This window comes from Parambassis ranga, chromosome 16 (assembly GCF_900634625.1).
Source record: "Parambassis ranga chromosome 16, fParRan2.1, whole genome shotgun sequence".
Taxonomy (NCBI): Eukaryota; Metazoa; Chordata; class Actinopteri; family Ambassidae; genus Parambassis; species Parambassis ranga.
In genome coordinates, this window is record NC_041036.1 from 19,391,173 (window position 1) to 19,419,129 (window position 27,957).

Below are 27,957 nucleotides of genomic sequence, written 5' to 3' on the forward strand. Positions count from 1 at the left end.
TCCGAATGGACCGTAACCTCCTGCCTGAGGGGAGTGGCTGAAAGAGTCTTCTGGGCATTCAGCTCCAGGTTGTTGTCAGCACACCAGACGGTCCACCTCCATCCTGTAGGCAGACTCATCCCCATCTGAGATGAGTCCAATGAGGGTGGTGTCGTCAGCAAACTTAATCAGCTTGACAGACTGGTGGAGGTGCAGCAGTTGGTGTACAGGGAGAAGAGCAGAGGGGAAAGTACACAGCCTTGGGGGGTACCGGTGCTGATGGTCCAATTGTTTCCGAGACATTCGTCCCCAGCCTCACATGCTGTCTCCTGTCTGTCAGGAAGTCAGTGATCCACCGGCAGATGGAGTCTGGAACATGCAGCAGGGACAGCTTGTCTTGGAGGAGAGCTGGACGGATTGTGTTGAAAGCAGAGCTGAAGTCCACAAACAGGATCCTAGCATAGGTTCCCGGGGAGTCCAGATGCTGCAGGATGTAGAGAAGGGTCAGGTTGACAGCATCGTCCACAGATCTGTTAGCTCTGTAGGCGAACTGCAGGGGGTCCAGGAGGGGGGCTGTGATGGTCTTGAGGTGGGACAGTACCAGGCGCTCAAAGGACTTCATGACTACAGACGTCAGTGCCACAGGTCTGCAGTCATTAAGACCAGTGATCCTTGGCTTCTTGGGAGCTGGAACTATGGTGGAGGATTTGAAGCATGACTCCAGAGAGGTGTTAAAGATGTCAAAAAAGAAATTCAAAGCAATAATCCCGCCTCGGATAAACCTCATAGGCTACGATACTGCCACTGCGCAAAGCAAACATAAATGGAAACATACATAATTATTATTTTCGATATATTATTTGTATAAATGCATTGCATATTTGTAATAATAAAAAAAATTGCAGCTACTAGCCCACTTGCGGTGGTATTTGACAGCCGGACCAAAAGCGGAAGAGGAGTGGCCGAATGCTGGATGTTTTGCTAATGGTTAGCCACAACAAGCTAACTTTGTCTTACAGTTGACTGCTGATTCTCGGCCCACATCTGAAGTTGCCAGTGAGTGAAACTGGACTCTTCGAACTAAATATATACGTAAATGTGAGTTTTAATCACTTCAAACTAACGGAGCCGCCATGAACGGGAGTACGAATCCGCTGCTGGACAAAGAGGAGCATGTTTTGAAGCTCGGAGAAAGCTTTGAGAAGAGGCCAAAATCGTCCTTTCACACTATCCGATGTGAGTGTGACAGACCGCGCTGTGTTGTTTAACAAAGTATGACAGCAAACGAAGCACAGTGTTAAAGAAGCTGTTGTGTGGGATTAGTTTAGCTCACGTGGACGGGGAGGCTGCCTTACACAAGACATTAGCTGGATAAGTACTGGAAACTGCTTTGGATAGAACACATCGTTCTACGCGTGTCTTTAATGCACTGCTAGCATCGGGATAGTTACTTTACATTGTGATAACTGAGTTTGTTGCTTCTCATAACGCATTTATTGATGTCATAGTGGAGAATACAAAACAGTGCCAACACTGTTTGTTATTGTTATTATTTGTTATGTTACATGTTTACTGAATGTGAACTTCACTGTCCACATTAAAGCTCAGTTTATTAGAGCACTGTCCATGTTTTGTTACTCCTCCAATAGGAATACCCAGCATAGATGTGATATTATTATGTAACCTCTGTTTCAGATGACTTTAAACCAGCCTCCATTGACACGAGCTGTGAGGGAGAGCTACAGGTTGGGAAAGGAGATGAAGTCACCATAACGCTACCTCACATTCCTGTAAGATGTCTATTTATATCCTACTGTAAAGTAAACAGAGCAGGACATCTTCTGTACTTTATCCCCCTCTCCCATTATTAACATATAAATGCTTTGGTGTGATCCAGGGATCAACACCTCCAATGACTGTATTTAAAGGAAACAAACGGCCGTACCAGAAGGACTGCGTGCTCATCATCAACCATGACACTGGGGAGTTTGTATTAGAAAAGCTGAGCAGCAGCATCCAAGTGAAGAAAACCAGGTGAGACGTTAATGTCTGAGAAATTCAAAACAATACATGAGAGATGTCAGGTTGGAAGGCAATCCTGTGAGCCAACAAAAGAATCTGGTCACAACATAACTTTTTTTTTCGGTGTGTGTTCTTATAAGGGCGGAGGGCAGCAGTAAGATCCAGGCCCGTATCGAGCAGCAGTCTGTGCGGTCCAGTCAGCCGAGCCAGTTCCGAGCCCCAACCAAGCCTGGGGCTGGCATAAAAACGTCCCCTTCCCCCTCTAAGGATAACCCCTCCCCGGAGCCTCAGCTAGATGACATCAAGAGAGGTGAGCGTGTTCAGTCACAGACACAGCCCATATAATAGAATAACACTCGCTGGATACGTACACGGTAGAACCTGACATGTCTCAACCTTGCTGACTCTCTGCTGCTGTCAACAGAGCTGCGAGCGGAAGTGGAGGTGATAGAGCAGATGAGCAGCAGCGGCAGCAGCAGCTCATCCGACTCAGCCAGCGCCTCGGGGAGCGGTGATGACAGCAGCAGCAGCGACGGCGAACATGACGCCCCTCGACCGCTCAGCCAGACCTCCCCCAGTCGCCACCCCATGGCCAACGGAGGAGCCGACCGGCAGCAAGGCAACAACCAGCTCATGAACACACTCCGTGAGTAGCTGAGAGTCTCACATCATCATCCTGTACAACCATAACACATAATATGTCTTCAGAACTATTATTCCAAACAGCCTTTGTCTGATCTTTACAGGTAATGACCTTCAGCTCAGTGAGTCTGGCAGTGACAGTGATGATGACTGAACTCAAACGGTCAGCCTTTCTTTCTCTTCACACTCCCTTTGCTGTGATAGCTGACTCCACCTTGGTTTGATTTTTTTCGTTTAAAGTTTTATTTTAGTATATCTCCAAAGCTGGCCATGGTGGAACTTTTAAGAGTGTATTTTTATTAGATGTATATTTTGTTCTGTATAGAAAAACACTAGAAAAAAAATTTACTTGAGAGGTTTTGAAGATTATATATTAGAGTGCACATACATATTTTCTGTACTTTAGAGTTTGATCTAGTTTTATCTACTTCTTCTTTTTTGTTGGGTTTTTGTCTTTTGTGATAAGGTACATTGCAAATATCAAACCTCATCTTGTTTTCAGTTCAACAAGAACACAACAATAATGCAGACTTGCACAGATACACAGTGAATGAACAACACATGACAGGACAGAACAAATGCTGACTGGTTAGTCTCTTCCTTAAGCTAAAGTCAGAGGGCCTTTGTTAAAGAGTACAGGAAAAAAATATGTCTGACCATCCCCCACTTATTGTGACATTCAAATCAATTAGTTCTTACTAAGACAGAGCGTTTTGAAAATGGTTCAGTGAGATCATGATAATGGTAATTTGCTTGGAGACTATTTTTTTAGTAGATCAGGACGCAGGACAATATTTCTTATTACAATGCTTTTTTACTTTTAAACTAATTAAGAGACTTTACTGTTTGGGTTGCTGTACTGACTACCAAAGGCTGTAGAAAGGCTGTACTCCCTTTGGTAGTGAGTTCCTGAAAGCCGTTTTCCCATTTTTCTCCACAAGGGGGCAGAAAATACAATCAAATACACAAACACAGGCACGTACTGACTCTGCTGGTATGGATAGTACAGTATGTTATGAAGCTATTGAATATAAGTCTAGTAGAGTCTTCTTTTAACTCTATGTTCTACTTTCTTCACCAGTTACTTATTTACTGCAACTCTTCATCATACAGGGCAGCAAAGACTTCTACAGCTATAAACAGGGAGGCGTCTAATTATTGGCATTGTTACAAAATAAAAGCAAAGGCAGCTGTTTGAGTGTATACTACATGCCCACATACATTTTCTGAGCTGTGTAGGCATTTGTTGGTGTCACTTTTGGTCTGACAAGCTGATTTAGTAAAATCAATTACAGCAGCATGGGAATGTTACTGGGAAATAAACAAACATATATCTCATTAAAAAAAAATGCAGGCTTAAGTCTGAAAAAAGGAGGATTTAGTTTTTTATTGTTGTCATTTGCAGGTGTGATGTATCAGTTGCGTGTCGCTTACTTTTCAATCATAGAACATTTTATTTTTTTGAATCATACCATAGCACCATCCCATGCCTTACAGCATCGCAGGTTGGAAATGAAGGTGAATGTGTCATTTTCTGACAGCGCCAAAGAGTTGAAGTCGTGTGCAAAAGATGTGCAGGAATGTTCACAGTGTAACAATGTCAGCATTTATATCACACTGTGTGTGTGTGTGGTGCAAACGTTTGGTGAAAAAAAATATCATTTTAGTTGTGAAGAATCACAACATATGACCAGACTATATATATATATATACTCTATATAGAGACTTTGTGTGTATAGTTTTAAAAATGAAATGAATCAATTATGGTCATATTTCCTCTGCTTGTCTGTTAATACAGTCCTTGGGAGATTAGACAGAATAGGATACACTTCACTGTATGCATGACATAGGCATAAACACAGCATTGTACATCCAATAGCACGCTATTTTTTTATTTTGATAGCTGTGTTTTCTTCATTCACTCACAGAGGAGAGGTGGCATGATTGTACTGTACGTTTTAATGCAGTCACTGACACCCTGCTTCTCAGATTGCTGGTTACTGTTTAAGTATTTCTTCTTTTTTGTGTGTAAAATGAACCATTTCAAGTGTTAAACCCGCACCCTGCCGTATTCTGCTCTTAAACTGTACTTGAAATCAGAGTGGATGGTGAATTATTAGAGGCAGATGGACACAAATTTTCCACTCTGGTATTTTCCCTAAAATCTGTATAACAATGTTGTTGTCTAAAGTGTACTCTGTAGTATTTGTTGGTGCTTTTATTCCTATGTTTTTTATTATTATTATTTTAGGGTTGTATTTGTGTGTATATGTTTGTACAAAATTTGAAGTGTATTAAAAGTGTGCAAATATATTGGGAGGGTTGCGATTTTCTTTTCTCTCCGCCAAATATAACTGCTTGTATTTCTTTGATGAAACTTTTCCAGACTCGAACCGGATTCGAACCGAAGACCTCCAGGTCACGCATACTCCAACGCTACAAAGAATAACAACGTCAGGTCAAAAATGATCTTTGAGAAAAGATTATATTGCTGGTCTTAAATAATTATCGTCAAGTGAAACATATGCTTTACAGGAACACCTTCAGTTTGATAGAAGCCACGACAACCTGTACATGGAGCATAATACAATACAGTACTTTTTCCCTGCGATGGTGTAACAGCTGAGTCACATTTGGGCATTTCTCTTCAATACGTAACACAAAAAAAAAGAAATACACAACAAATACATAAATAGCTTTTGTTTCCCTTTAAATCATTTATAACTCAATTATATTCATGATTCTGGCTCTTGCTACAACATGTCAAATGACGATATATAAATTAACATCAACAACAAATAATAATAATATTAATAATTAAAACAATAATAATATAAAAGCTGTCTGTCTTTCATATAAATCTGGCTAGCTTACAGTATGAAATGATGGAATAGAGATCACAAGGGCATTTTGATATGAGAGTTTCTCCACTTTGAAATCTCGCTATTCCAGATGAAGGCTCCCAAGAGAAGTTATTCCGGTACCATCTTAGCTCTTACAGGAGTTCTCTGACCCACATTTTTTTCTGAGGGTCCATGGCGATGTCTCAAATGTTCTCACATGGGTGTAAAACCTCCAGCCCTGAGTTTTCTCCTGGGATTTCAGGTCTTCTTTTACAAGACTAAGATTAACGCCTCTTGTGGTCATGACCGGTCTAGTAACACTACAAGGTATAGCAAGAGGCACAAGGAAGTCAGAAGCTGAATGTGACGGTGACACACATCCAATCCAAGTCCATCACCGTATAGTTTGTATCTCTGAGTCACTGCAACACGTGTCCCTGCGAAGATATAGACCCTGAGTACCTTTTTGCATCTGATCTGTCGACTTGAAGCCCTGCAGCGTCCTCCCAAACTCTTCTCGGCTAGTTTGGACCCTTAGTTTGGATACTACAGATGACCCTCCCTTATTTAACCCCCCTCCCGCCTGGCTCACAAGGGTCACCGTCCTGGGCAGGTGATGGGTTTGATGCAGCGTCCCTGGAACAGCACCAGGTTGGCAGGGCAGTGGCAGCCGGCCACGCAGGGCTTGTGGCACGGGCCGATCTCGTTCCAGTTGTCGCAGGTTTTTGTGCAGCCCGGTCCGCAGGTGTCGTACACGGCGCCGTGTCTGCACTGGGTGGCTGAAGGGAAGACGGGAAGAGGAGGTTGAGAATTAATGGTGTTAAAATTAATGAACACTGGGGTGGGTTCTGGAATGCTCTGAAAGAGTACAACTCTGAGTTACAGAGAGGTTCAAAATACCATTGTGAGGACATAAAAAAACATCTGCCAAGCAGATTTCCACCAAAGAAGCCATGTTGTTAGCAGTCGTAGTAAATGTATGTCATATTATCACTCTGTCACTAACCCATACAAACGTTGTCGGGCTTCCAAAGAATGGGCACTCCTTCCCTCTCGCAGGCTCGGCTGTAGGCGATGAAGGACTCGCAGTAGCAGTTTTTATGAACTGGACACTCGCACATGTCCGTCACACACGACCTACAGAGGGCAGCGTTTGCTTTTGTTGAGGTAAGTGTATGGTACATTGCCATGGAAATAAGCAGGCCCAGCCTTGCCCTTACCGGTAAAAAGGGGCGAAGTCCACCACACGGTGGCACCTCTGAAACTCCCATGACTTTATCTTCTGGCACTCTCGATGGGCCCGGAACTTGACTTTGACACTGCCCGGGCACAGGAAAGAAGTTGGCCTGCGAGGTGGATGTTGTTGGGAGCAAACCTCGTTTCCATCAACGCGCCACGACTCTGCAAACTCATCCACATCGAACTTAAACTGGCCGTCACCTCCCATGGTGTCGTCACGCTTGTGCCCGTTGTAGTTACCGCAAAGGCCACAGAGACGACCGCGCAGGTGTGGAGCAGCTACAACCTCCACAAAGCTGTCACCATCCCATGTGATCTCCAGACCTGGAATGGAACAAAGCTTGATTAAAGTTTGGAGCTGCTTTACCATCAAGGACCAGGACCAGAGTTTCTGCTGACCTGCGATGGTGGTGAGTTTGAGCAGGTATCCATCCAGGTCGATGTGCACCCCTGGGCCGTGGTAAGGCAGGGCGATGCGGGTGCCGTTCTTCCGGACTGTCAAGTGCTGGTGCAGGCTGAGGATCGAACTGCCCAGCCTCACCTCAACAGACTGAGTCCAGGAGAAGGAACGTGTCCGCCGAGCATCGTTCTTCACCAACACCTGGGATTAAATAAAGGTATCTTGACCTACCTATTTATATCTGTGTATTCAGTAGCCAAGCATAACACAAAATCTAAAACCAGAGTTCCACTGAAGGCCTGAATTTTGAGTTTTTCTTGTATATTTAATAAGAAACAAATGATTGAACTGTGTGCAAATCTGAGCTGCTGGAGCTAGCTAACAGCAGAAGAGGGTGATCAAGGGTAGCACTCCAGTCAACATGAATTTGTCGTGCTTGTTTCCTAAATCTGAACAAAAAAACCGGTGACTAGACTGTACACTTTTAAGATCAACCTACCGTGAAGCTGGAGTCTGGGCTGTTTAGGTTCACGCCGTTCCCAGCCCCACCAGAGGGGGTGCCGCCACAATCACGAGTCAGCACATACTGACAAGTACCCTGAAAGTTAAAGGTCCTGCCATCGAAGGTGTTGTAGTGAGGGTCGCCGAAGACGGTACATACCCCTGGCTCTAGAGAAGCACAGAGACAAAAACAAAGATGGGGTCAATGTTGAGGAGTCATTTTGATTTATAGGACTCAGCAGTGGATCATTGGACCGTCTATACCCCAGGATGGCAAGAAACAACCCTAAAATTCAGGGCTTTACAAGGATACATGAAACCTGACAGCCAGCGGCATAAAAAAAAAATCATTTATAATTAAGGCTGAAATATATGGCACCGATCTGACCGACAGATCCTGCTTCCAAAAGTGGAAGCAGGATCTGTGGTGTGGTAAAACGTCTGCCTTACCAACCCGAGCTGAACTCTACATTATATACAAGTGAGGTTTATGGAGTATCTGTAGTCCTGAAATAGAACATTTACAGTCATTCTGGGTATTTTTTTCTTTTCAGAAGCCAAAAAAAAAAAAAAGTAAAATGACCTGAGGGCAAACCACAGTCTGGACTGAAGTTGATGGGGAATACTGTGCAGAGGCTGGTTTTGTTTCTTATGATACATGCAGGAGGTTTTGCCTTTTAATTACCTTTCTATATATAATTTAATACAAATAATAAGCCAATAATTCAATTAAAAGCTGCCAATGCTGAAAATGTACCGTAACTATAAACAAAAAAAGATTAGAGATTAGATTAGAGTACGCTCTGTGGCACTTTCCAGAAGAGGGAGACTTACTCACTTTCAGTGCAAACTGGACAGCAGCCGGTTCTGTTCAGGATCTTATTCTGCAGGAGACGAGACACACTGCATTAGATAACTCTCAGAGGAGCCACAAAGATGAAGAAAAGATGGCCAGCTTAAAGAGAAACAGAAACTTTTTGACAGAATGCAGACCCGTCCTATCTTGCGAAAAAAAAAGCTTAAAAACCCCAAAAAATCAAATATATAAAAAAAAATATATGAATGCTTTTACACAGTTTAACAAATGGCTGACAAAAAGCAGTCAAAGCAAAACACTCTCTGGAGAATGGAATACACATATCATATGTCCTGCCCTATTGTTGTTATTGTTGAAAGGTCATGGCAGGTACTTAAAGTGAATTAGTGTCAGGTTCAGTTTTGAATTGCCTTTTGTATATCATGCAATAGCAGAGCTGAACCTAAACTTTAAATGTTGCACTTCAAAAAAAAAAAACTAAATGATGTCGATGAAGCACTAACCGGATTTCTGAGGCATCCTCTGAACAAACCATTAAGCCAAGGCAGGAAGAAAAACACAACCTTTTCTGACATTTTGTTGGCGGAGAAAACAAAGATAACAACTCTGTTTTCATGCTGTCATTCAGAGAGAAGGAGCAGAAATGAAATGAAAGATGGAAATGCAGGAAAAGTTCACGTTTTGACAAGTTCACAGTCAAAACCTGGAAAGCCTGTGAGACACCGATACTCCCAACTTCAACCGTTGAACTATGTCTGTGTAACAGGACCCGCTGCATGTGTGTGTGTGTACAGTATGTTTCCATCAGAAGTGCAGATCAGAGGACTCTTTCACACACCTAGTTTTTGTTGCCTCAGGGAAGCCCTTCATTAGCGCACACACATTTGTACTTCCATCTTTGTGAGGGCCCTGACTGACAGAAGCGCTCCTTTTACCATCGCACCTGAACGCCTCAAACATCACCTCAAACCACTTCCATCCTTAATCCTGAACCAATGTGGCGTCCTCGTTTTGTAAAACTGCCACTAAAACTGGAATGGGTCCTCACAAATATAGATGTGTACACACCTTTTCCCACACACACACACACACACACACACCACTCATCTGTCATCACATACAGATGCCCTCTGTACGCTCAATACACACTCCAGAGTCCTAACCTGTGCACAAAGGCCACTCTCTCTCTTTGAAGAGGGTTGCCTTTTGACAAACCGAGGACACACACACTCTCATTCAAACACACACACACTGACAGAGATTGGTTTTCAGGGGCCTAAATATAGGGAACCTCTTCTTTGCTGTCACTCATACGCCACACAGACAAAAGGCAGTGAGGAGACACACTGTCTCCAAAGGACACACACACATACACACAGCCGACCTGCTGCTGACCGCAGAATGACGGCATGGGAGAGTGTGTGTGTCTGCGTGTGTTTGGAAGGGGTGATGTGGGCCGTGATGACCTCTGTGGGAGCGATGAGTCTCACTCATGATAACTCAGGACAGGTGTGCATGTTAATCTGCTTTACCTGTTTAAATCCAGGATCTTTGATGTGAAGGTGAGTGACAGGTGAGCTGAGAGTTTGACAAGTGAAGTGTAACACCACTTTATACCTTTATGATTATCTAAGGCCACCTTAAACCCCACGGCACGAGGTTGTGTGAGAGAGCACTGTTCTCCTCCTCCGTCTCCTTTCTAATGCTCTTTTTTTCAGTTTTATTTATATCATAAATTCCATCCAGCCATTTGCTTATTCCTGCTGATAATATTGCGATTTTAAACTATTCCACAGTCGCCTCATCAAGATGTTAAAGTTGTTTTTTTTATATCACACTTTTTTATATTACAGTTTCTTCCACTGTTTTGCTCTCTTGCCACCATTCTTAATTCCCTCTTAGACTCGCCCCTAAAAGGAGTCCCACAAAAATGTATGTTCAAAAGTCTGACTATATATGAAAAGTGTCAGGTTTCATTCACTGACATCACCTCCTCACGGCTGAGCACAGGCCCTGTCATGTTTTCCAAGGCTGTGTTTACATTCTTTTATCTAATGTGTGATGTACACACAGTACAGTATACTACTACAACTAAGGACCTACTGTCTATGATGTCACACAGAGGTTTCTAAAGAGCCCTGAGTCTGCCTAAACATTCTGTTAATCCAAAAGAGGTGGAACATCGGTGCAGATGAGGTGGGCAAGTCAGCCACAGAAGAAGCAGGAAGCCGGCCAAGCAACTCAACCTGCCTGTCACTCAAAGCAGCCATGCCCCATAATTATGACCATACAGGTGTCATAATTACAGAATTTTCTAACTTACATTGGGAGCCATTCCCTGAGGCCATGGGGGGAACTGCAGTTTTTGACACTTTGGCATGGGGCTTCATTTCTCAGCCCTGAAGGCTGTTGCTTGGTGACACATAGTAACAGAGTTCCATCCATTTTCAACAACTTCTACTCAAACCGATGGCCAGTTTAGAATCCCTAGTAAACCTAACATGATGGGAGAACATGCGACCTCCACAAAGAAAGGCCCCAGTCAGATTTTCACCAGGTTTCAACCCACTCTGGTAAATTTAGAGATGTTAAGGAAAGTAGCCAATGGCCTTCCAGGCTGCCGCCTGTGCAGTGATACTGTAAAAAATATTTCCTATATGAACTTTTTTTAAGCACTAGTACGAGTGCCATTTAGTTTTATTACGTATATATTTGAGAGTAGGCAGGAATCTCTATGGCTATATGGCTAATATCCAGACCAAACTCACTGCAGACCACCTACATCACGTTGCAGCGGCCTGTTCTGACCACAAACAACAGGTGAGGGCTTGTTGTAACTGCTGGAAGCGTGTGAACTTGGACTAACATTGACACCGGCTTTGATTGCGTGACCGCCACCGGCTGGCGGTATGCGAGGAATCCACTCCATCACCCGCCGCCCGACAGATGACCTCAAAGCGACCTCTGCGACAGGTGAGCGCAGCACAAACCTTCCCACTGCCAGCAGTTCCCAGGCTTAAACAGCCAACGCCACGCTTCAGCTGCATGAAAGGTCTCTAATGTACAAAAACAACACCTTTATGTTATTGGCTCATGTCCTCTAATGACAAGCCTTAAACCTGGATCCACAAAGAAAAGAGAGAGTTTTGATTTTTCAGTGACTACCGATTGCAAATGATTCAGTTTGATGATGAGATGTTTCAGTTATGTTTCAAACGCTACACCGTCTATTAAAAAAACAGCTGAACTTGTAGCTGACAGCTCCACACATAAATCACAGTAGTATCATCGTTTTCAGGCGTCACGCATGTGAAGTGCAAATGACAGAGTTAGTCATGGGTTGTAAAGTGTGAGTGTCAAACAGAGTGACAGAGACAGAGCTGTAGGGTATCTATATGCAAACCTGCAAAAAAAAACAAAAAATAGGGTAAGTTACTGATTGGCTGCCTGGACCTGTCACTCACCGAGGGGCAGCTGGTGATTGGCACACACTGTTTGGGCCGACACTCGATGTTTCCTTTAACGCAGGCGCAGAGAGAGCAGTTAACTGACGACCACATGTCTCCTTCCTGCATGAAAGACAACACAGGATCACCCTTTCATCCATAGGTTCATTTGTCCACCCACCTGCCCATCTGTCTGTCTGTCTGTCCATCCATTTATATTCATATGCCCATCAGTCCATAATCCATCCTTCTATCCATCTATAGCTTTGTCCCTGCATCCATCCATTTACCCACCCATCAGTCCATCTTACTTCAGTCCATCCATGCATCAAGCAACCCATCTATTCATCCATCCATCCCTCTATCTATACAAACATCTATTTACCTATTCAGACATCTATCCATCCACACATGCATACATCCATTTGTTCATCCATCTATAAATCCACCAACTGATCCTTTCATCAATCCACAAATTCTTCCCTTTATCATCAGAATCAGAATCAGAATTCTTTTATTTATCCCCTATCATCCAGCATCCTCCTTCCATCTGTCTATCCATACATCCATATATATCACTGACCCATCCATTTATCCATCCATCCATCGTTCGTCTCTCACCCTATAGATCTTGTTCCGGACTCTGCAGTACTTCACTTCCTCCACTTTTACATAGGAAAAACACTCCTCACAGCACTGGTTGCCCTGGCAAGTTCCCGGCCGTGAGCACCGCCTCTTGCACAATACAGTGGAATCCTAAAAGCAACGAGGGCACAGCAAGGACGGGTTATTTTGTTTTGGTCTATAGAGGAAACATAAAATGAACTGAAAATGAGAGAGAGTTTTTAAAGCCAGGACTGGCACCTTGCAGGTACAAGTGGTACAGTTGTCATGTATGAAGCATGTGCCATTCTCATGGACTTCACTGTGGAAGAGACAGCTTCCTAGCGACAGGTCAAACACCTTCCTCTGACCTGCAGAAGGAAGAGAGAGACACACACACCAAAAAATACGAATTACTGGCTGTTATTTTGTGAGGTTCCGGTTAAAAGTGGACACTAAAAGACAAATACGTCATTCAAATCCAGTCTGACAGAACAGAAGCTTCTCCTTTTCCCAGACATGTGAAGACTTTACATCATGATTAAAGAAGTGATTTCCGGATTTACCGAGACATTTGGGGCAGCACTGTCCAGGCGGGATGTGACTGAGGTGGCTAGGACAGGACAGGACAGGGCATACCTCCCTCATGCACAGAGTCCGTCCTCCCTAAAACAACAACATAGAACCAACAACTAACTCAGCTAAAGCAGTAAATCAGCAGGGCAAACTGTGTATGTGTTTATATTTGTTGAAAAACCCTACAGGGTGCCCCAACTAGGCGTCAGCACATTAATGCTGTAACGTGTTTATGGACGTACCTGTAGGGATTGTTTGTCCAAAGGGGGGAGAGGAGGAGGGAGTAGAGAAGGACAGGGGGGGGAGAAATATGGAGGAAATGAAGGAAGAAGAAAAAAAAATCAAGGGGTAGAATGTTGTTCTAACCAAAACCTTGCGACTCCCAGGAGACTCCAAGCCGAACTCCCTGTTCAAAGGTGTGAAAGCAGTGTGTGTTCACGGTACTCACGGTGCAGGTACACTTGATGCAGGGTTTGCCTTCTGGACTGAACTCCTCCTTCTCTTTATACAGACGACCCTCAAAGATACAACCTGCGCATGAAATCAGACATTTTTGATGATGTGGAGCTGTTTTAGCCGGGTTTATTTTATTACACTTTTATTTTATAAATACATTTAAGATTTATTCAATTTTTTATTGCGAACTGTATTTTTTCAATTACACATTTGTTAAATGCCACATTTATTTATAGCTATATTAATTAATCTAATGCTACATTTATTTACTTCATGCCGCATTTATTTCATGGCTGTATTCATTTCTATTTCTGATGTGCAAATAATATGGACGGGAATTAAACAAATAAATGATTATTTAAGTGGTTATTGCCATATGTATCTAATTTAGAGTTTATTTTATGCTGTTTCCTTATTTCTGTATGTACTCACTGGGACAGGTGGGGCAGCACTTCTTCGGGTGGATTTTGGGGTTCTTGCAGTGGACGACACACTGCACTTCTGCCTCTGTGACGACACCTTCCTGTCACAAAAAAGACAAATACTTTGAGTTTGTGTGGGGGTCTCGTTCCACACTGGCCTCATACAATGCCTTTGTTCATCCCTCACTCCCTCAATCTCTGCTTCCCTCTGACAATGTTTTTTTTCGGATCAGAGATCAGACGTTTCACTGTGAACTCTGAGCAGAAAAAACAACGTCAACTCTCATCTGCTGACAGCGCAGCCGCACAAACACACGCAGACACAGACACGCACACACCTGACAGCGCTTGGTTATGCACGGTTTGGTGGTGGTGGTCCAGGATACTGAGCTGTTGTAGGAGTGTCCATCTAACATGCAGCCTAAGACAGAGAGAGAGAGAGAGAGAGAGAGAGAGAGAGAGTTATATAATCACATGAATCATTTTGTTTTCTTTTTCACAAGAAAATTCACAAATTTTTAACAGCACTGATACAACAATTGGTTGTGTATCACTTTCCCTCATTTGTCTTCTATTTTACTGTACAGTCACATCCTGTTTGGTTTCTGGTATTGTTCATTCAGTCTACATTCATAGAGAATTTGAGATATGTGCTGTTAATGATGGACATATTTATTTTGCTCCTGTAGAAAACAATACACCTGGGAGAAATATTTGGTGCCTTGTGTTTGGATGCTTGTGTCCAGTTTTTGCAGTTGATTGATTCCACCTGTGTCTCCTTAGCTCCTGGGCTGTGCCTCTACTCACTCTATAGGGACCTATAGTATACCTATAGTATACCTATAGTATAATATAGTATAGTATACATATAGTATACCTATAGTATACCTATAGTGTCCTCACTATTATATAGCAGAATGCATAGTGAGAATGTTTAGACCCTACAGTGTGCCCTTACAGTTTCCCACAATGCATCATGAAAAGTAGCATACAACCAAAGGTCACTTAATGAACAATATGTACCATCATCCATTGCAGGAATGAACGTGAATGGACGTGTTAAGTAGTCACCACATGATGACATGTTTAGTAATTAAATGATCCTTTAACACCATTAATTACAATTACAAGCGATGTAGCTTGTTTAGCAGGCAGAGATCAGCACGTTTTATTTCCACGACAGCAATGACTTTGTGTCTGAAATAAAAAGTGTTTCCCTGATGACCACACTGTATATGCTGTACCCTACACTCAAATTCATATTTTCACAGCTCTTATTTATTTAATGAATAGATAAATATATGTTTTATTAGGGTCCTAATAAGTCGCATGTCACAGCAGTTAGGTGATTTAATCCTGAACTGACATGAGTACATGAACTCTCTCTCCCACACCAAACACAACAACTGCTCAGACCCGCTGAGCTGTCAAACACCATCCACTACATGAATAGCCTATTCATTTCATCCCATTTACAGTAAGTGGTCTCAGATCAATGATTAACTTTTCATACAATGAAACCTGATCACAGCCATTGATCTACTTTCCTCTGTGTAAACCGAAACCATGCAGATTCTGTACCACAGCTGCAAAAAGAGCTCCCACAGATCCTCTTTATAAACAGACCTTCTGATTGGTTGAAGAGTTTTAACAAGTACTGTACATTGTAAAGATCTCAGTAAGTGATGCAGTGTGATGAATCTTGCAGTGTTGGTGACAAAAGCCTTATAATCCATTCCAAATGTCCTTCTGCTGCACTCTTGCATGTATAAACTGCTTAATTAAAGCGGTTGTAGAATACATTGTTCCCCATAAAGTGATGCAGTGTGGCTGCGATTCTCTTCAGCTGTGTGTGATTTCATAAAATGAGAAAACAGAGATATGACACGTCGGGAGTCGTCGTGCTTTTCCAAAGCAGACACACAGAGGGGTCCTAAATTTGGCCACAGCGACCACAACTCAGCTGCACAATAGAAAAGTTAACGCTGGCTGCCGTGGCGACGTTGGGGCTTTCCGTCTCCGAATTGAACTGGTTCCACCTCTCTTAACGAAGTGTGGTGTCGTAAAACGGCGAACCGCAAACAAAAGAACCGCGCCCCTGCTAACAGTTGAGGAGGTATGAGTGTGTGTGTGTTTTTATATCACTATAGAGCCTTATAAGCAGAGAAAGAGGGAGGACGTCCCCCTCTTTCAGGTTCACTCAGGGTTCTAAATGTCAAAGCCAAAACAGAAGTGTAGCAAATATGTGATTTTGGTGTTGACTGGGTTGGATGCTGTACAAGATAAATTAAAAACAAATTACCACCTGACAAAAATAGACTGAAATACACAATATATACAATATATATAATAATATAATATACAATAATAAAAGATAGATGAAGTCTAGACAGACAATCTGAGTCCACAGACCTTCACCCAGGAAGCCCAGGCTCCTTTTTAATGTTACTTTTAAACTTTATTTTACATACTCTTGTTGACTAGGTTTTCTCTTGGTGAACTTTCAAAATACACTTCTTCTAATCGTGCTGTCACATTAACACTGAGCATGCTCAGTGAGGTCTGTAGACTCTGACATGTAGCTCTTAGGTTTTTTGGAATCTCTCTGAACTTTCTGGGACGTCCACTCCTGTGAAGACTGACAGCTGTCTTGAATGTTTTCCTCTTGTGAATAATCTTTCTCACTGTAGAACGTTGAACTCCAAATAGTTTGAAATGGTTTTAGAAGTCTTTCCAGATGTGCAGCAACAGCTGCTTCTCTAACACCATTTTTATTACTAACCAGTGTTTCTATCACAAGCAGCCACAGCGGACAAATACTGCTGTCAATAAAATCAGATATGTCAAAATAGATGTCTTTGTCATACCCTGTAGGTGTGTTCTGTTACACCTGACAGAGATTCAGTTTGCTTCATAAATCTGCATTAATAGAACCTGCTGCAGAGCAGGAAGATCTGAGGAGAGTCTGGATCGTAAAAGCAACTGTATTTCTGTGTGCAGTAAACCCACAGTGAACCCCTGCAGCAGTCACACCGCCTCCACACACTGCAGCTCTATATGCCTAAACATCAGGTAAATAATATGGCTATACTCCCGCAGCTCATATTTAAGGCTAGCCGTTTAGATACAGTGCATGAAAATGGTCCCTGGAGGGTGTGTGTGTGTGTGTGCTGACAGACTCTGGTTAGCATCTCTTTGTTTCTGTGTAACAACAGTCCCTCATTAGAGCAGTGCAGCTGCAGGTCCCACAGCCCAGCCATAAACTGTCCTCAGGGTATTATTGTTGTTATTAGCATCACTGAATGTAAAGTATAATATCATGGTAAAAACAAAAACAAACAAACAAACAACAACAAAAAAACACAAAGGTGTATTCTGGCTCCATCTATGTCCACCTGTCTGTCTGTCTTACCTTTGCACCTCTCGCAGCAGGCTCCGACCTGTTTCACCACCAGAGCACAGTCCTCAGAGACCAGGGGACATTTTTCCTGTTTACAGTCTGCTTTCCCATCCTGCAGGAGACAAAAAGACAATAAATAAATAAATAAATCAATAAATAAATAAAAATGAAAAAAATGAAGATATATTTTATATTTTGCTTCCTACACTTTCTTTGTGTGTTAATTTATAACCAAAAACAGATTTATTGCCCCACATATATTTCACATACAACGAATTTTGTCTTGGCATGTGGTATACAAAAAAGTGGTATATATATATATATATATATATATATATATATATATATATATATATGAGAATATATATACAATATTAAAACATAGGAATATTACCTGATATATACCTGAACGACTCTTATCATGACATTCTGTCGTAAATTAATTTTTAAATTAATTTTTTAATAAAATTAGAATTGTTATTAGGATTTTCTTGAGCAGGTAAAGAAAAAGGAGGTTAAGGAGATGTAATATTTATTACATTTATTATATGATTTTTATGATTTTTTATATAATATATATTGCAAAAGTATTTAATATTATTTGGAATATTTTATGCATTTCTATTTATTTGTATGAAAAAAGCATTATATTATATTATGACAACACTGTACAATGAAATAAAGATAAATTCAACAGGAAATATGAGAATAAGAAAGAAAGAGGCAAAAATATATATTTCAGTGAGCACATGAGTCTTGCACCTGATTTGCCTCCTCTGCTATCCAATGTACTTGGGTCTGAACGACTTTGTCTCCATGTGGATGGATCCTGAATTTTGCTGCTTCCCTTACTACATCAAAGTGACTCAGTTCTCACAGTTCAGCTGTGAATTTTCACACCAGCTCAACAATCCCCCCGTCACCTTCAGAAACACTGCCTCCGTCATCGCCACTAAACTGCGCCTGTGGCACTGGACAGAATCCGCGCTGGTTTAATTCAACTTTCACACCCAGGTTTTACTGCTGATTCTGTCCACATGCTGTGTGTATGTGTGTGTTTTATTTTACACACTGCCAGGGTTTATAAAGTGGAGGCTGGCCCTGCGGCACTGCGGCAGGCGGCCCTAATGAGGACGGATCAAAGTAGGGCAAAAATAAATCAGGGTGGTTTAATATAGCTGCAGAGCTCCAAACTAAACCCCAACCACACTGAGGACAGATGATGTCATGACAGGAGAGGAGGGAGGAGAGAGGAGGTGCAGGGATGGAAAAGAAGGGACAGAGGAAGCACAATAAGAGCGAGGAAGAAGAAAGAGATAAAGAAAAGCTATATCTGTACTGCAGCGTTTATTTTTGTGGAGGTTGGAATCATTCCAGCCCACAGAGGTGAGAGACAGGTCAGTCAAATAATGAGGACAGAAAAGGAAGAAGCAGCTAAATGTCATGAGAAATGGATGAGAAATATCATCACATCTTCAGGCAATTTAAACAACAAGATGTTAGAAAATAGGAAACATAAGGTTTTGGATGACTGCACGACAGCACCCTGATAATGTGACAAGTATTAATGCGTTCTTTAACATCTGTGACGGTTAATGATGGATTGCATGAGCCAGACAAGGTTAAAGAGTCCACTGACAGATTTATGTAATTCTGAGAAATGACTGTCTGGCACAGAAGCAAAAATACGCCAGTAATTTTACCTCTGGGAAGAAAGTTATGAGATAAAACTAGACTGTCTACATAGTGGAAAGGTGGAAATCATTCACTAACAATACAAAAAAAAATCCTACATGTATTTATATCATTGATCTATTTAAATTAATGTGCGTCTGTCCAAAAAAAGCCCTTTGAAAAACACAGGAATAGTCCTTTAAAGCCCAGTTTGGTCAAAAGGCCTTCAAGGTCATGTCATGTCTATCCTCTCTCTCTCTCTCTGTTATCCATTAGCACAAAGTGGTGTTAGTACATGTGACCCCCCCTCCACTAACTACCCTCTGTGTCTCTAGGTCAAAGGTCACAATGGGTCACCACGCCTTATAAACACTCGACATACCACGGTGGCACCGACGACTGTCTGTTGCACAGTGACGACCTCCTCCACACCCACACACACACACACAGAGGGATGAAGCGTTGGTATGCTCATAAGTGTGTTTGTCAGGAAAAAAGAAAGTGAGTGCAATTATGGCATTGTGTATGTGCATCTATATACTATATACTATAATCTGGGAAGTTGTACCCTGATAGTGATAAAGTCAGAAAGAAAAGCCATAAAGTTGTTATTTCAGTGACGTACGGGGGCAAAAGCTGTGTAATCTGATTGTGTCTGCGGCATTTTTAAATTCAATAAGTTCAATTTAATCATTGGGCTAAGTTGATTAAGTGAAGGTTAAAGTCACCTACAGTAAAATTATTGAAGAAAAGCACATGAATGTTAACTGCTCAGTTGCAGAGAAAGCCTGCAAATTCAAACTGCATATATATACTTATATGACAGGCTGCCTAACAGCTAACAAGGTGTCATTTTCTGTTGTATATTATAATTTTCATTGACATAGTCAGTACATTATTATTTAACCAAATATTGTAATTTTTTCACTAGTTTAACATTGCAAGGACTTTTTCTTTACTTGAACACATACACTGGTCTGTGTCCTGTACCACCACTAGGAGGCGACAATGTTCACTCCTTCTCATCATTATAATATAATATATATATATATATAAACTCAGTCAGATCCTGCCTTTTCACATCCATCACTTTCTCTTGTTCTCTTGGCCAAAATCAAGCTTAGCTGTAATTTCCTCTGATGTGCTGAGTTGTTTCATCAACCATCTCACGTTCCTCCCCTTCCTGTTTTTTGAATGACAGAGATCACCTCTAGTCGAAGAGGAGCTCTCAACTTAAAGGCCCACTTAAGCCCTTAGACTCTAACCTGAGCCGACCCCTCGAATGCCGCTGTGACCTTTCACCTTTCACCCTTCCTCTAAAACATATACCCCCCCGGAGAGCAGGAGCCACAGTAAGCTCGGCGTGTAGGTGGGTGGAGAAAGGATGGAGAAACTTTTAACCAATCACTCTTTTTTGTGCTGCTGTGTGCAACAGTTACTGACATTTCAGACATACTTCCTCATAGAGTCAGTGTTTGTTCAGTGTTATCTCCCCTGTATTGATCAGCTACTGTTTGAGCTGACACAGGAAACGACCTTTGACCTTAACAGATCGATCACAACTACACAGAGTGTAAAACACCACGCTGGCAAACTTCTACGCGTAACTCCGGAGGAATGTTTGTTTGATCAATTAACAGGCGACCTTTGACCTCCCACATACTGAGCTAAGCTTATTGTGCTGAATAAAAGTAGCCAAACAAATAAACATTGGACAGACATTTAATCTGAGTTATATGCTGCCCAACACAGCTTTATCAATAATATTAAAAATCAAATAAATGGTCATTAAAACTCTTGTTGCTGAGAGTAAAGTGTGGTTTGGTGGATGAGCGAGTGATCTGTAACTACAACGAGCGATGGTTTGGAAAAAGGAGCAGCCAATCTGAGAACAAGCTGATGAGAGAGTGGAAAAAGACACAGAGATGGACAGACAGATAGACGGGGACGATGAAGAGCGTGACGGAGATGGACTGACTGCCTCCGAGATAACGGATCGTCATGGCGACCTGCCTGTCAGTCAGTCTGTCAGCCACATCCACTCCTGGCCCCATTACAGCGCTCTGCCTCACCCGGACACACACAATAGATCTTCTGTGTGTAGCATACATGTGTGTGTCCATACCCACAGGGCCATTAGCAGGTACTCTGGACCCCCCCACCTCCACTCCTCCATGTATGAGTGACACTGGAGCCCTGATGGCTCCAACGCAGTGACACTGAACTTGTGTAGGTCATGCACATGTAAGGAGCTCAGTGTTTTCTGTTTTTGCAGGTTAACACAGAAAACAAACTATTCTGATTCCAACAAATACACTTCTAACTTTTAACTCTACATATGCACGCTTCACGTGAATCGGGCTGGTACAATCGTCAAAAATGTAGAAATATAAATAAACTTTATTAAAAGACTTTTATCAGCAAATGGTTTGATATCTGACTCGAAGGCAAAAAGGCAACATAGGTGAGGTTTAATTTTTTTAAATAATTTTTTTTTAAATAATTTTAGATAAACAAAGGCCAAATTCAATAAAGAAGGAGCTCTGAATGTATGCAGGACTGTGTGTGTGTGTGTGTGCAGGGTGGGGGTGATGTGTGTGAGTGTGTAGGAGGGGGTTAAAGTAGAGATGAAAGGGCGGCCATTGCCTGCTGATGACTGATAGCATTCAGCAGGGCTTTGGCTGATGTCTGCCTGATAACAGAGAGGACGGCTCAGTCAGTCTTCAGGCAGAGGGGAGCCTGAAAGAGCAGCCTAACAGGAGCCAGTCAACCCAGCAGACAGAAGCCGGGGCCCAGTACGGACATAATTCCTGGGATTTGTGTATTTTATACCAACATTTTGTGCTAATTAGATTAGAATGTATAGATTTCACTCAATATTCTTTTAAATTGTCAAAATATTCTTTTCAAATCTCAGCCTTTAAAATAATTGATCCGTTTGGAAAACATGATGCTTTTATGTAGATTGATACCACTGTTACGTATGTCCAGATGTGTCTCTGGGTTGCCTAGCAACCACACAGCTAGGACAACTCTCCTCCATTGTATTTAATGTGAACTGGAACATAGAAGTTTGTAAATTCCAGTAGGAAATGTAAACCAGGTCGCCCCCGAAAAGTCCTCACCAATCCCTAACCCTAACCGGCTGCTGTGTGGCTTCATATTTAAGATTAAGTTAGGATTTACTTTATTAATCCCCGTGGGGAAATTAAGTAGTTCCCATAGTAACATCAATTCACCCATCTGACAACAACAAATATTTCGCAAAAATGGATGAACAATCAATGTTGTTGCTATGGCAACTCAGACGTAACAATAGTAGCTAAACTGCACACCTGAGATCCAATCATAACTGCATTTTGGTGAGATATACATGGTGGATATGGACAAACACATACATCAACACACACCTCTCCAGTTCACGCCTGCATGTTTCCTGCTGTGGTCACATGACACCTTATAAAAACCAAAAACTCTGAGAGCAGTGACACAGAAAAACCTCGCTGGACCATTCTGATCCACTAAAACAAAGACCTCTATAGCAGTAAAGGGGTGGATGGGGGTGGGATGGGGAGGGGTGAGTCAGGGGGGTCAAAGAGCACATGTTCCAGGAAAGAGTTCTCCCCTAATGTTTTGTGGGCTAGTTTTAACAGCCGGGGCCGAGCCAAGACAGCGTGACGACAGGCATGTCTGTTAAAACAAACAATCCCCACTTCATGTTTCACTGCAACCCTGCTGTAAATCCTCTGAAAAACTGTAAAAAGGTTGCTTTCCTGCAGTCGCAGATCAGTTTTCCACCTAACACTTAGCATCAAATCAAACGTGTGGCCTACAATCCTGATAAATCCGGTGTGTGTTACAAATCTTTCACAACATTCTGATAACAAATGCCACACACAGCTCAATAATCGGCTTTACAAATATTACTATCAGGGTTTAAAGAGGTCATTTCATCCAGTCAGTCTGAGTGGAAAAGCCGCATGAACAAACATTCGGCTGATAAAATCTAAGCGTCACGAGACAAACGGCGGTCTGTGCAGCAGAAACTGTTCTTACCAAGCAGACGCAGGTGATGCAGGGGTTGTCTGTGATGTTAGGGATGTGGAGGACTTCTCCTTCGTTCTCACAGCTGGCTTCGGTACCTGGTGGAGGACGAGAGAACTTAGACCTCGGAGCAAGATTACGAACAAAAGTATAAATTCAACCAGAAAAAATGGCTCAAATAGTAGGGTACATTCTTTCAGTCTGACATCCAAACCCAGGTCTTAAAAACATGAGTCTGTCTCTCTGTTACGAGCGCAAATGTAATCCGAACCAACTACAGGAAACAACCCCAAACACGTGGGTTTATGGGTAGAAGCAGACAGATGTCAACATCTCACAGGCAGCAGAAAGAAGCTCGACCCAGCTTCTTCTTTTGTCAAATTTGTTTTGACTCTTGAAAATGAAAACTTCCTTCTCAGTAGGAACTTATGGTTTTGAGCTAGCAGCTGAACTGGGGTCATCGGAGGTGAAGGCCGCTGCTTCCTGTGGTGAAAAATACACTACGCACCCTGAGACTTTTAAATGCAATGTAGTAATGTTTATGCTAACAGAACATATGATCGTATTGTCTGATGTCATCCGATCACAGTCTATGCTAGGAGGTGGCAGTACGTGCATTCAGTCCAAGGTTTGAGTCCCCCCTGACACCAGGAGTTGTTTTGTTTTCATAGACAGATGGAAGTTGGTGTTGGCATAAAAACTACTGGGTAAGGTTAGTCATTAAAAAACAGGGTAAGGGGTTAGGTGAAGATCTTAAAATCACATGAATCCATAACATTAGACACATTTTACAAGAAAACTATTCCCTTCAGAACTCTAGCCAACACATAAAGATGTATTTTTAAGGAGTGATATATCACTGAGAATGTGCCTGTAAGGCTGTTGCAGTGTGAGCTAGGCTAACTGTTAGCACCTCTGCTCTGAATTTGTAGGCTACACTTCATGTTAGACACATTTGACATTTGTTTTGAAGCAGCTGTGATCTTTAGGCTGTGTGTTAAACGTTATGCATGATAATGTAGCCATCATGTGCAGATGTATTTTCATTTCAACAATAAATATCTTATGAATGTAATATTATAAACCTGCTTCACCTGCTACCAACGGGTTTTGACAGCAAAGCTGGAATTTATAAGAAAACTTTCATAAGGCCAACATTTCTCTGATTTTGGAATACATTTGCCACTGTGATTAAAAAATATATATATAAATAAAAAGCTTTTAGCAACATCAGCTTCTGTGTGAAAGTCCTTCAGCAACAGATCCTTACAGCAGCGAGTCGAGCCGTCTGTTTTTGTCCTTCGGCAGTAAAGCAGCCTGTGGATTCGGGCAGAGCAGACAAACCCTGCCGACTCCACCACACCACTGTAAAATTTACAACCTTCGAGCGTAATTAAACTGGCAGGCCTGTAAGTGTTGGAGGGGAGGGGAAGGAGGGATCGATCTCGGAGGCCTCTTTAGTGACAAAATACCCCAGGCTCTCCTGTTTCTCAGCATTAACATTATATATTTCATTGTAAATGTGACCTCTCCTCAGCTAGAGGTCTATTTCTGTGATTAGGAACAGTCCATTTAAAATCTTTATCTTTATAATAATCTAAAAACGTAAAATAACCAAGAGATCAGCAGTCCCCAAAGCAAATAATTATACATTATAGCAAATGTTTTGATTGCCTGAACAAGAGTGGGGAGGAAGTAAATTACTAACTTAGCGTATTAAAAAAAATCTGATGAAACTGTACATGCTGTGCTCAATTAACTTCAAATGTTGACATATTACACATTTGCCCGAGGAAGAGGATTTAATAGCACAGTAGAGAAATACTCAAAAAGGTCACGTAAGGTCATTGTTGTAGCTAATGAAGCTAACGCTTTAGCATTGTGTTCAGGTTTTCAAGCTCATTTGGGATCAAGGGATTCATCTATTACGCCTGACAGATCCTTCCTGATGCCACACAGAAATCAGAGATGAACAACTCAAGGCGGGAGAAGAGATGCAGGAGAGTGCTCCATCCCATCCCTGCTCCACCTGCTGCACCGACACATGTTAACCAGGCTGACAGGTTCAGGAGCTCCTGGTTGGCGGAGACAACAGACCCATGATGAGAGTGCATAGCTAAGGATACAGAGATAACTGAGCAGCCTCCTCAGCTGAGAGGGGTGCTTCCTCTGCTGCTTCAAGTCAAACAGATACACATGTTTGACCACAGAGAGACATCTGTTCCAGGTTTCCTCATCTGATTCCTGTTTGCTTCAGGAACAAAAAAAGAGAGCGCCCTAAAATCTGAATTATTCTTATCAGCGATGTTCAAAGCTGAACACAAAGTGAAACTTCCGTTCTGAGTCAGACCTTTTTTTCTGTTAATGAATTGAATGCAAACTCAACCCCTGTCGTCATGGAAACCGTCTGGATGAGAGGTTTTGAAGATTGACTGACTTCCAGGTAAAGTAAAAGCAGGTCAGCCTTCACGCTGCTGTTTACCCAGGCGATAAGACGCGTGTTAGACCAGTCTGCTCCACCTCCACCACCACCACATCCACCTTTCATTCACTCCACTTCTATTATTCTCATTCCTCAGCAGCGCTACAGGGCAATCAAACGATATCATATATGATACAAAAGAAAGAGCGAGAACGAGCGCGTCACAGACCCAAAGAGGCCGCTCAGGAGGGAGGACGCAGTAATACTGTTCAATTAGAGCCGGTTGAAGAAAGTGATTTACACTTTACAGCCTGTTTTTAACTAAAAATAAAAGTGCGCTAATTATAACCCAAAGTGGCGCAAACAACAATTTGGGCAAAGATCGCTTATAATTTCACGCAGACCTTTCATCCTGCAAGGTTCACATCCTTCCTTAGGTTTAATATGAATTGCTTTGATTTTTCAGTAATGTCATTGTGATGTGTGTGAGGCAGGAAAATGACTTTGTGGCCCAAAGAACATGCGTGCTATAGTGTGGAGCTCTTGGTTTGGTTTCTCTGCAGAGAAGATAACCCGGGTAAAGTTCATTATCCAGTGCCAAACTCTGCAAGAGTAATGTTGCTTTCACTGACATAAACACAAAATTTGGATATCTACATTATGTTGACGTGATACATATTATCGGGTGCTTTTCTAAAAAAATTGAATTATAGTGGAGCCAAGAACCAAAGACAATCATCTGGGGATCAGTATCTTGTGTGCGCTTCCACGGGCTGCAGGTACGCAGAGGCAGACTATAGAACCGGGGGTTTGGGTAGATTTTTACGCACGGTGAGTGAAGCCGTGTCCCCTTTAATCTTACCTGTAATTAACGGAGAGGAAGAGCGGGGCGTTTGGAGCAGCAACAGAAAGCAGAAGAAAAACCTACAGGTGGACCAGGAGGGAGGGTTCAAGCAGCGGGGCAACATCCTCGGTTTTTTTCTCCAGGGACCAAAAAATAAAGAAATCAAAGCAGAAGAATAAATAAAAGAAATCCAAACAGATCCACGGTGGTTGTTTTATCTCGCGCCTGCCAGGAGGGAAACTTTCATCAGTTTGTGCTGAAATGCAAAGCGACCATCAGCCAGACGCGCGGTGATTACAGACGCATTAAAATGACAAAGACGCTCCGGCAGACAGGAGACAGCGCGGCTGCACATGTCCTGCGCAGAAAACTGGGAGTCCGGGGAAGGATATAAGAGGAAAATCAGTCCCAGATCCGGCAGGTATGAAGACTCCAAAGGAAGCAGGGTTAGTTTTTTAAATGTAGTTCAGTCCACTCAGGTTGTCAGGAGAGCAGAGCAGCTCAGACAGAGGCGCACTGGCACACATGAAACAGCCGGAGAGTTTTAAAACGCTCTCAACTCCAAGTCAAGTGAGTCTTATTCTGACGGCGGACACCCCTCAGTCCTACCCTAAAAAGTCCGTTTGGCACATGTATGCACGATGCCGCCTGTCCGGGATGGAGGATTGGACTGCAGCTTCTCTCTCCCTGAGCTGTGTAAAAAAGCCGATCTCCTCCTCTTCCTCCACCACCACCACCACCTCCTCCTCCTCCTCCTCCTCTGGTATTGAAGCGGACCTTTGGTGTCGGAGCGCACCGCGGAGCCACAAAGTCCTGCCTCCTCTGTGAAACCCGGGACCTCCTCCTGCTTCCAGACTCTACAGACCCTGTCCAGTCTTCTACTCCAAGTCTCCTGCAGGACACACACACACACAAAAACTCCAGAGCTACTTTTGTTACTTTAACTTTTCAATAATGACTGCTTCTGTTTGACTGCTGTGTAACCATAAAGCTGTGTGTGAGAATAAGAATAGAGAGTGAGGGCAGCCTGCCTCTGTGGGATCCAGTTTCATTACCAAAAAGCTGCAGGAGCTTTATTGTAAGCAGCCATTTTTTTAAAAGTAGAAAAAAAAACAAAGAGGGACTAAAGTTAGGTGCACTTCCTTTTAAATCCTTTCATTCATGTTTCTAATTGTCATTATTCCTCTTGCCTATAGACAATAAATGTTTCTGTGTTTTCCAACTGTCTTGTCCTTAAATGACAGCGTCCTCATGGACAAACCTGTCTCAACGAAGAAGTGAAGTGCAACCAATGCTCTAGTGATGTTTATGGTGACAGGTTCCAACATCCAGAGGAAAGCCTGCAGGAGCAGAAGTTGTCAGAACAATCATGTAAATGCAGTTTGCAATATGCTTTTCAAACATTCTGTAAAGACAGCAACATCATCAGCGTATGTGACATTCCACTCAGCATAGATCATAGAATCTTTTGTTGTTGAAGAGCCACAGAGAGAAGGTTATAAATAAATAACCTGTGTTACATCTCTATTAGCTCCTATATGAAGGAAGGGGACAGACTCATATTAAAGTACTCAGCTGTACATAGATACATTTGCTGCTCTGTGTTGTGCAAACATTGCTTCTGTCC

General features: G+C 42.4%; 2 protein-coding genes across 2 annotated transcripts; one reads left to right on the forward strand and one right to left on the reverse strand.

Moving 5' to 3' along the window:
* The first annotated feature begins 937 nt into the window (after positions 1-937).
* Positions 938-4,956, forward strand: eaf1 (ELL associated factor 1). The gene is made up of 6 exons (XM_028424798.1): positions 938-1,215; positions 1,675-1,769; positions 1,877-2,013; positions 2,142-2,311; positions 2,426-2,647; positions 2,748-4,956. Exons 1-6 carry the CDS (start codon positions 1,113-1,115, stop codon positions 2,795-2,797), a joined length of 777 nt encoding a protein of 258 aa, XP_028280599.1. The 5' UTR covers positions 938-1,112; the 3' UTR covers positions 2,798-4,956.
* Positions 4,957-4,990: 34 nt separating this feature from the next.
* Positions 4,991-27,070, reverse strand: bmper (BMP binding endothelial regulator). Its single transcript, XM_028424796.1, has 16 exons — positions 26,349-27,070; positions 23,077-23,162; positions 17,359-17,458; positions 14,285-14,367; positions 13,957-14,047; positions 13,517-13,599; positions 13,059-13,158; positions 12,754-12,863; positions 12,511-12,645; positions 11,908-12,012; positions 8,465-8,510; positions 7,625-7,794; positions 7,125-7,326; positions 6,707-7,049; positions 6,493-6,623; positions 4,991-6,265 (listed from the first exon to the last, which is right to left on the reverse strand). The coding sequence occupies exons 1-16, from the start codon at positions 26,452-26,454 to the stop codon at positions 6,084-6,086; spliced, it is 2,073 nt and encodes a 690-aa protein (XP_028280597.1). The 5' UTR covers positions 26,455-27,070; the 3' UTR covers positions 4,991-6,083.
* Between the last annotated feature and the right edge of the window lie 887 nt (positions 27,071-27,957).

Excerpts from the sequence above, each read along its gene's own strand:
- eaf1 (XM_028424798.1), top strand. The coding sequence starts at position 1,113 with ATGAACGGGAGTACGAATCCGCTGCTGGACAAAGAGGAGCATGTTTTG. Across the intron at positions 1,216-1,674 it reads GTCCTTTCACACTATCCGAT|ATGACTTTAAACCAGCCTCC; the intron begins GTGAGTGTGACA and ends CCTCTGTTTCAG. Across the intron at positions 2,014-2,141 it reads ATCCAAGTGAAGAAAACCAG|GGCGGAGGGCAGCAGTAAGA; the intron begins GTGAGACGTTAA and ends TGTTCTTATAAG.
- bmper (XM_028424796.1), bottom strand. The coding sequence starts at position 26,454 with ATGTTGCCCCGCTGCTTGAACCCTCCCTCCTGGTCCACCTGTAGGTTT. Across the intron at positions 17,459-23,076 it reads GCATCACCTGCGTCTGCTTG|GATGGGAAAGCAGACTGTAA; the intron begins GTAAGAACAGTT and ends TGTCTCCTGCAG. Across the intron at positions 7,327-7,624 it reads GCCCAGACTCCAGCTTCACG|GTGTTGGTGAAGAACGATGC; the intron begins GTAGGTTGATCT and ends ATTTAATCCCAG.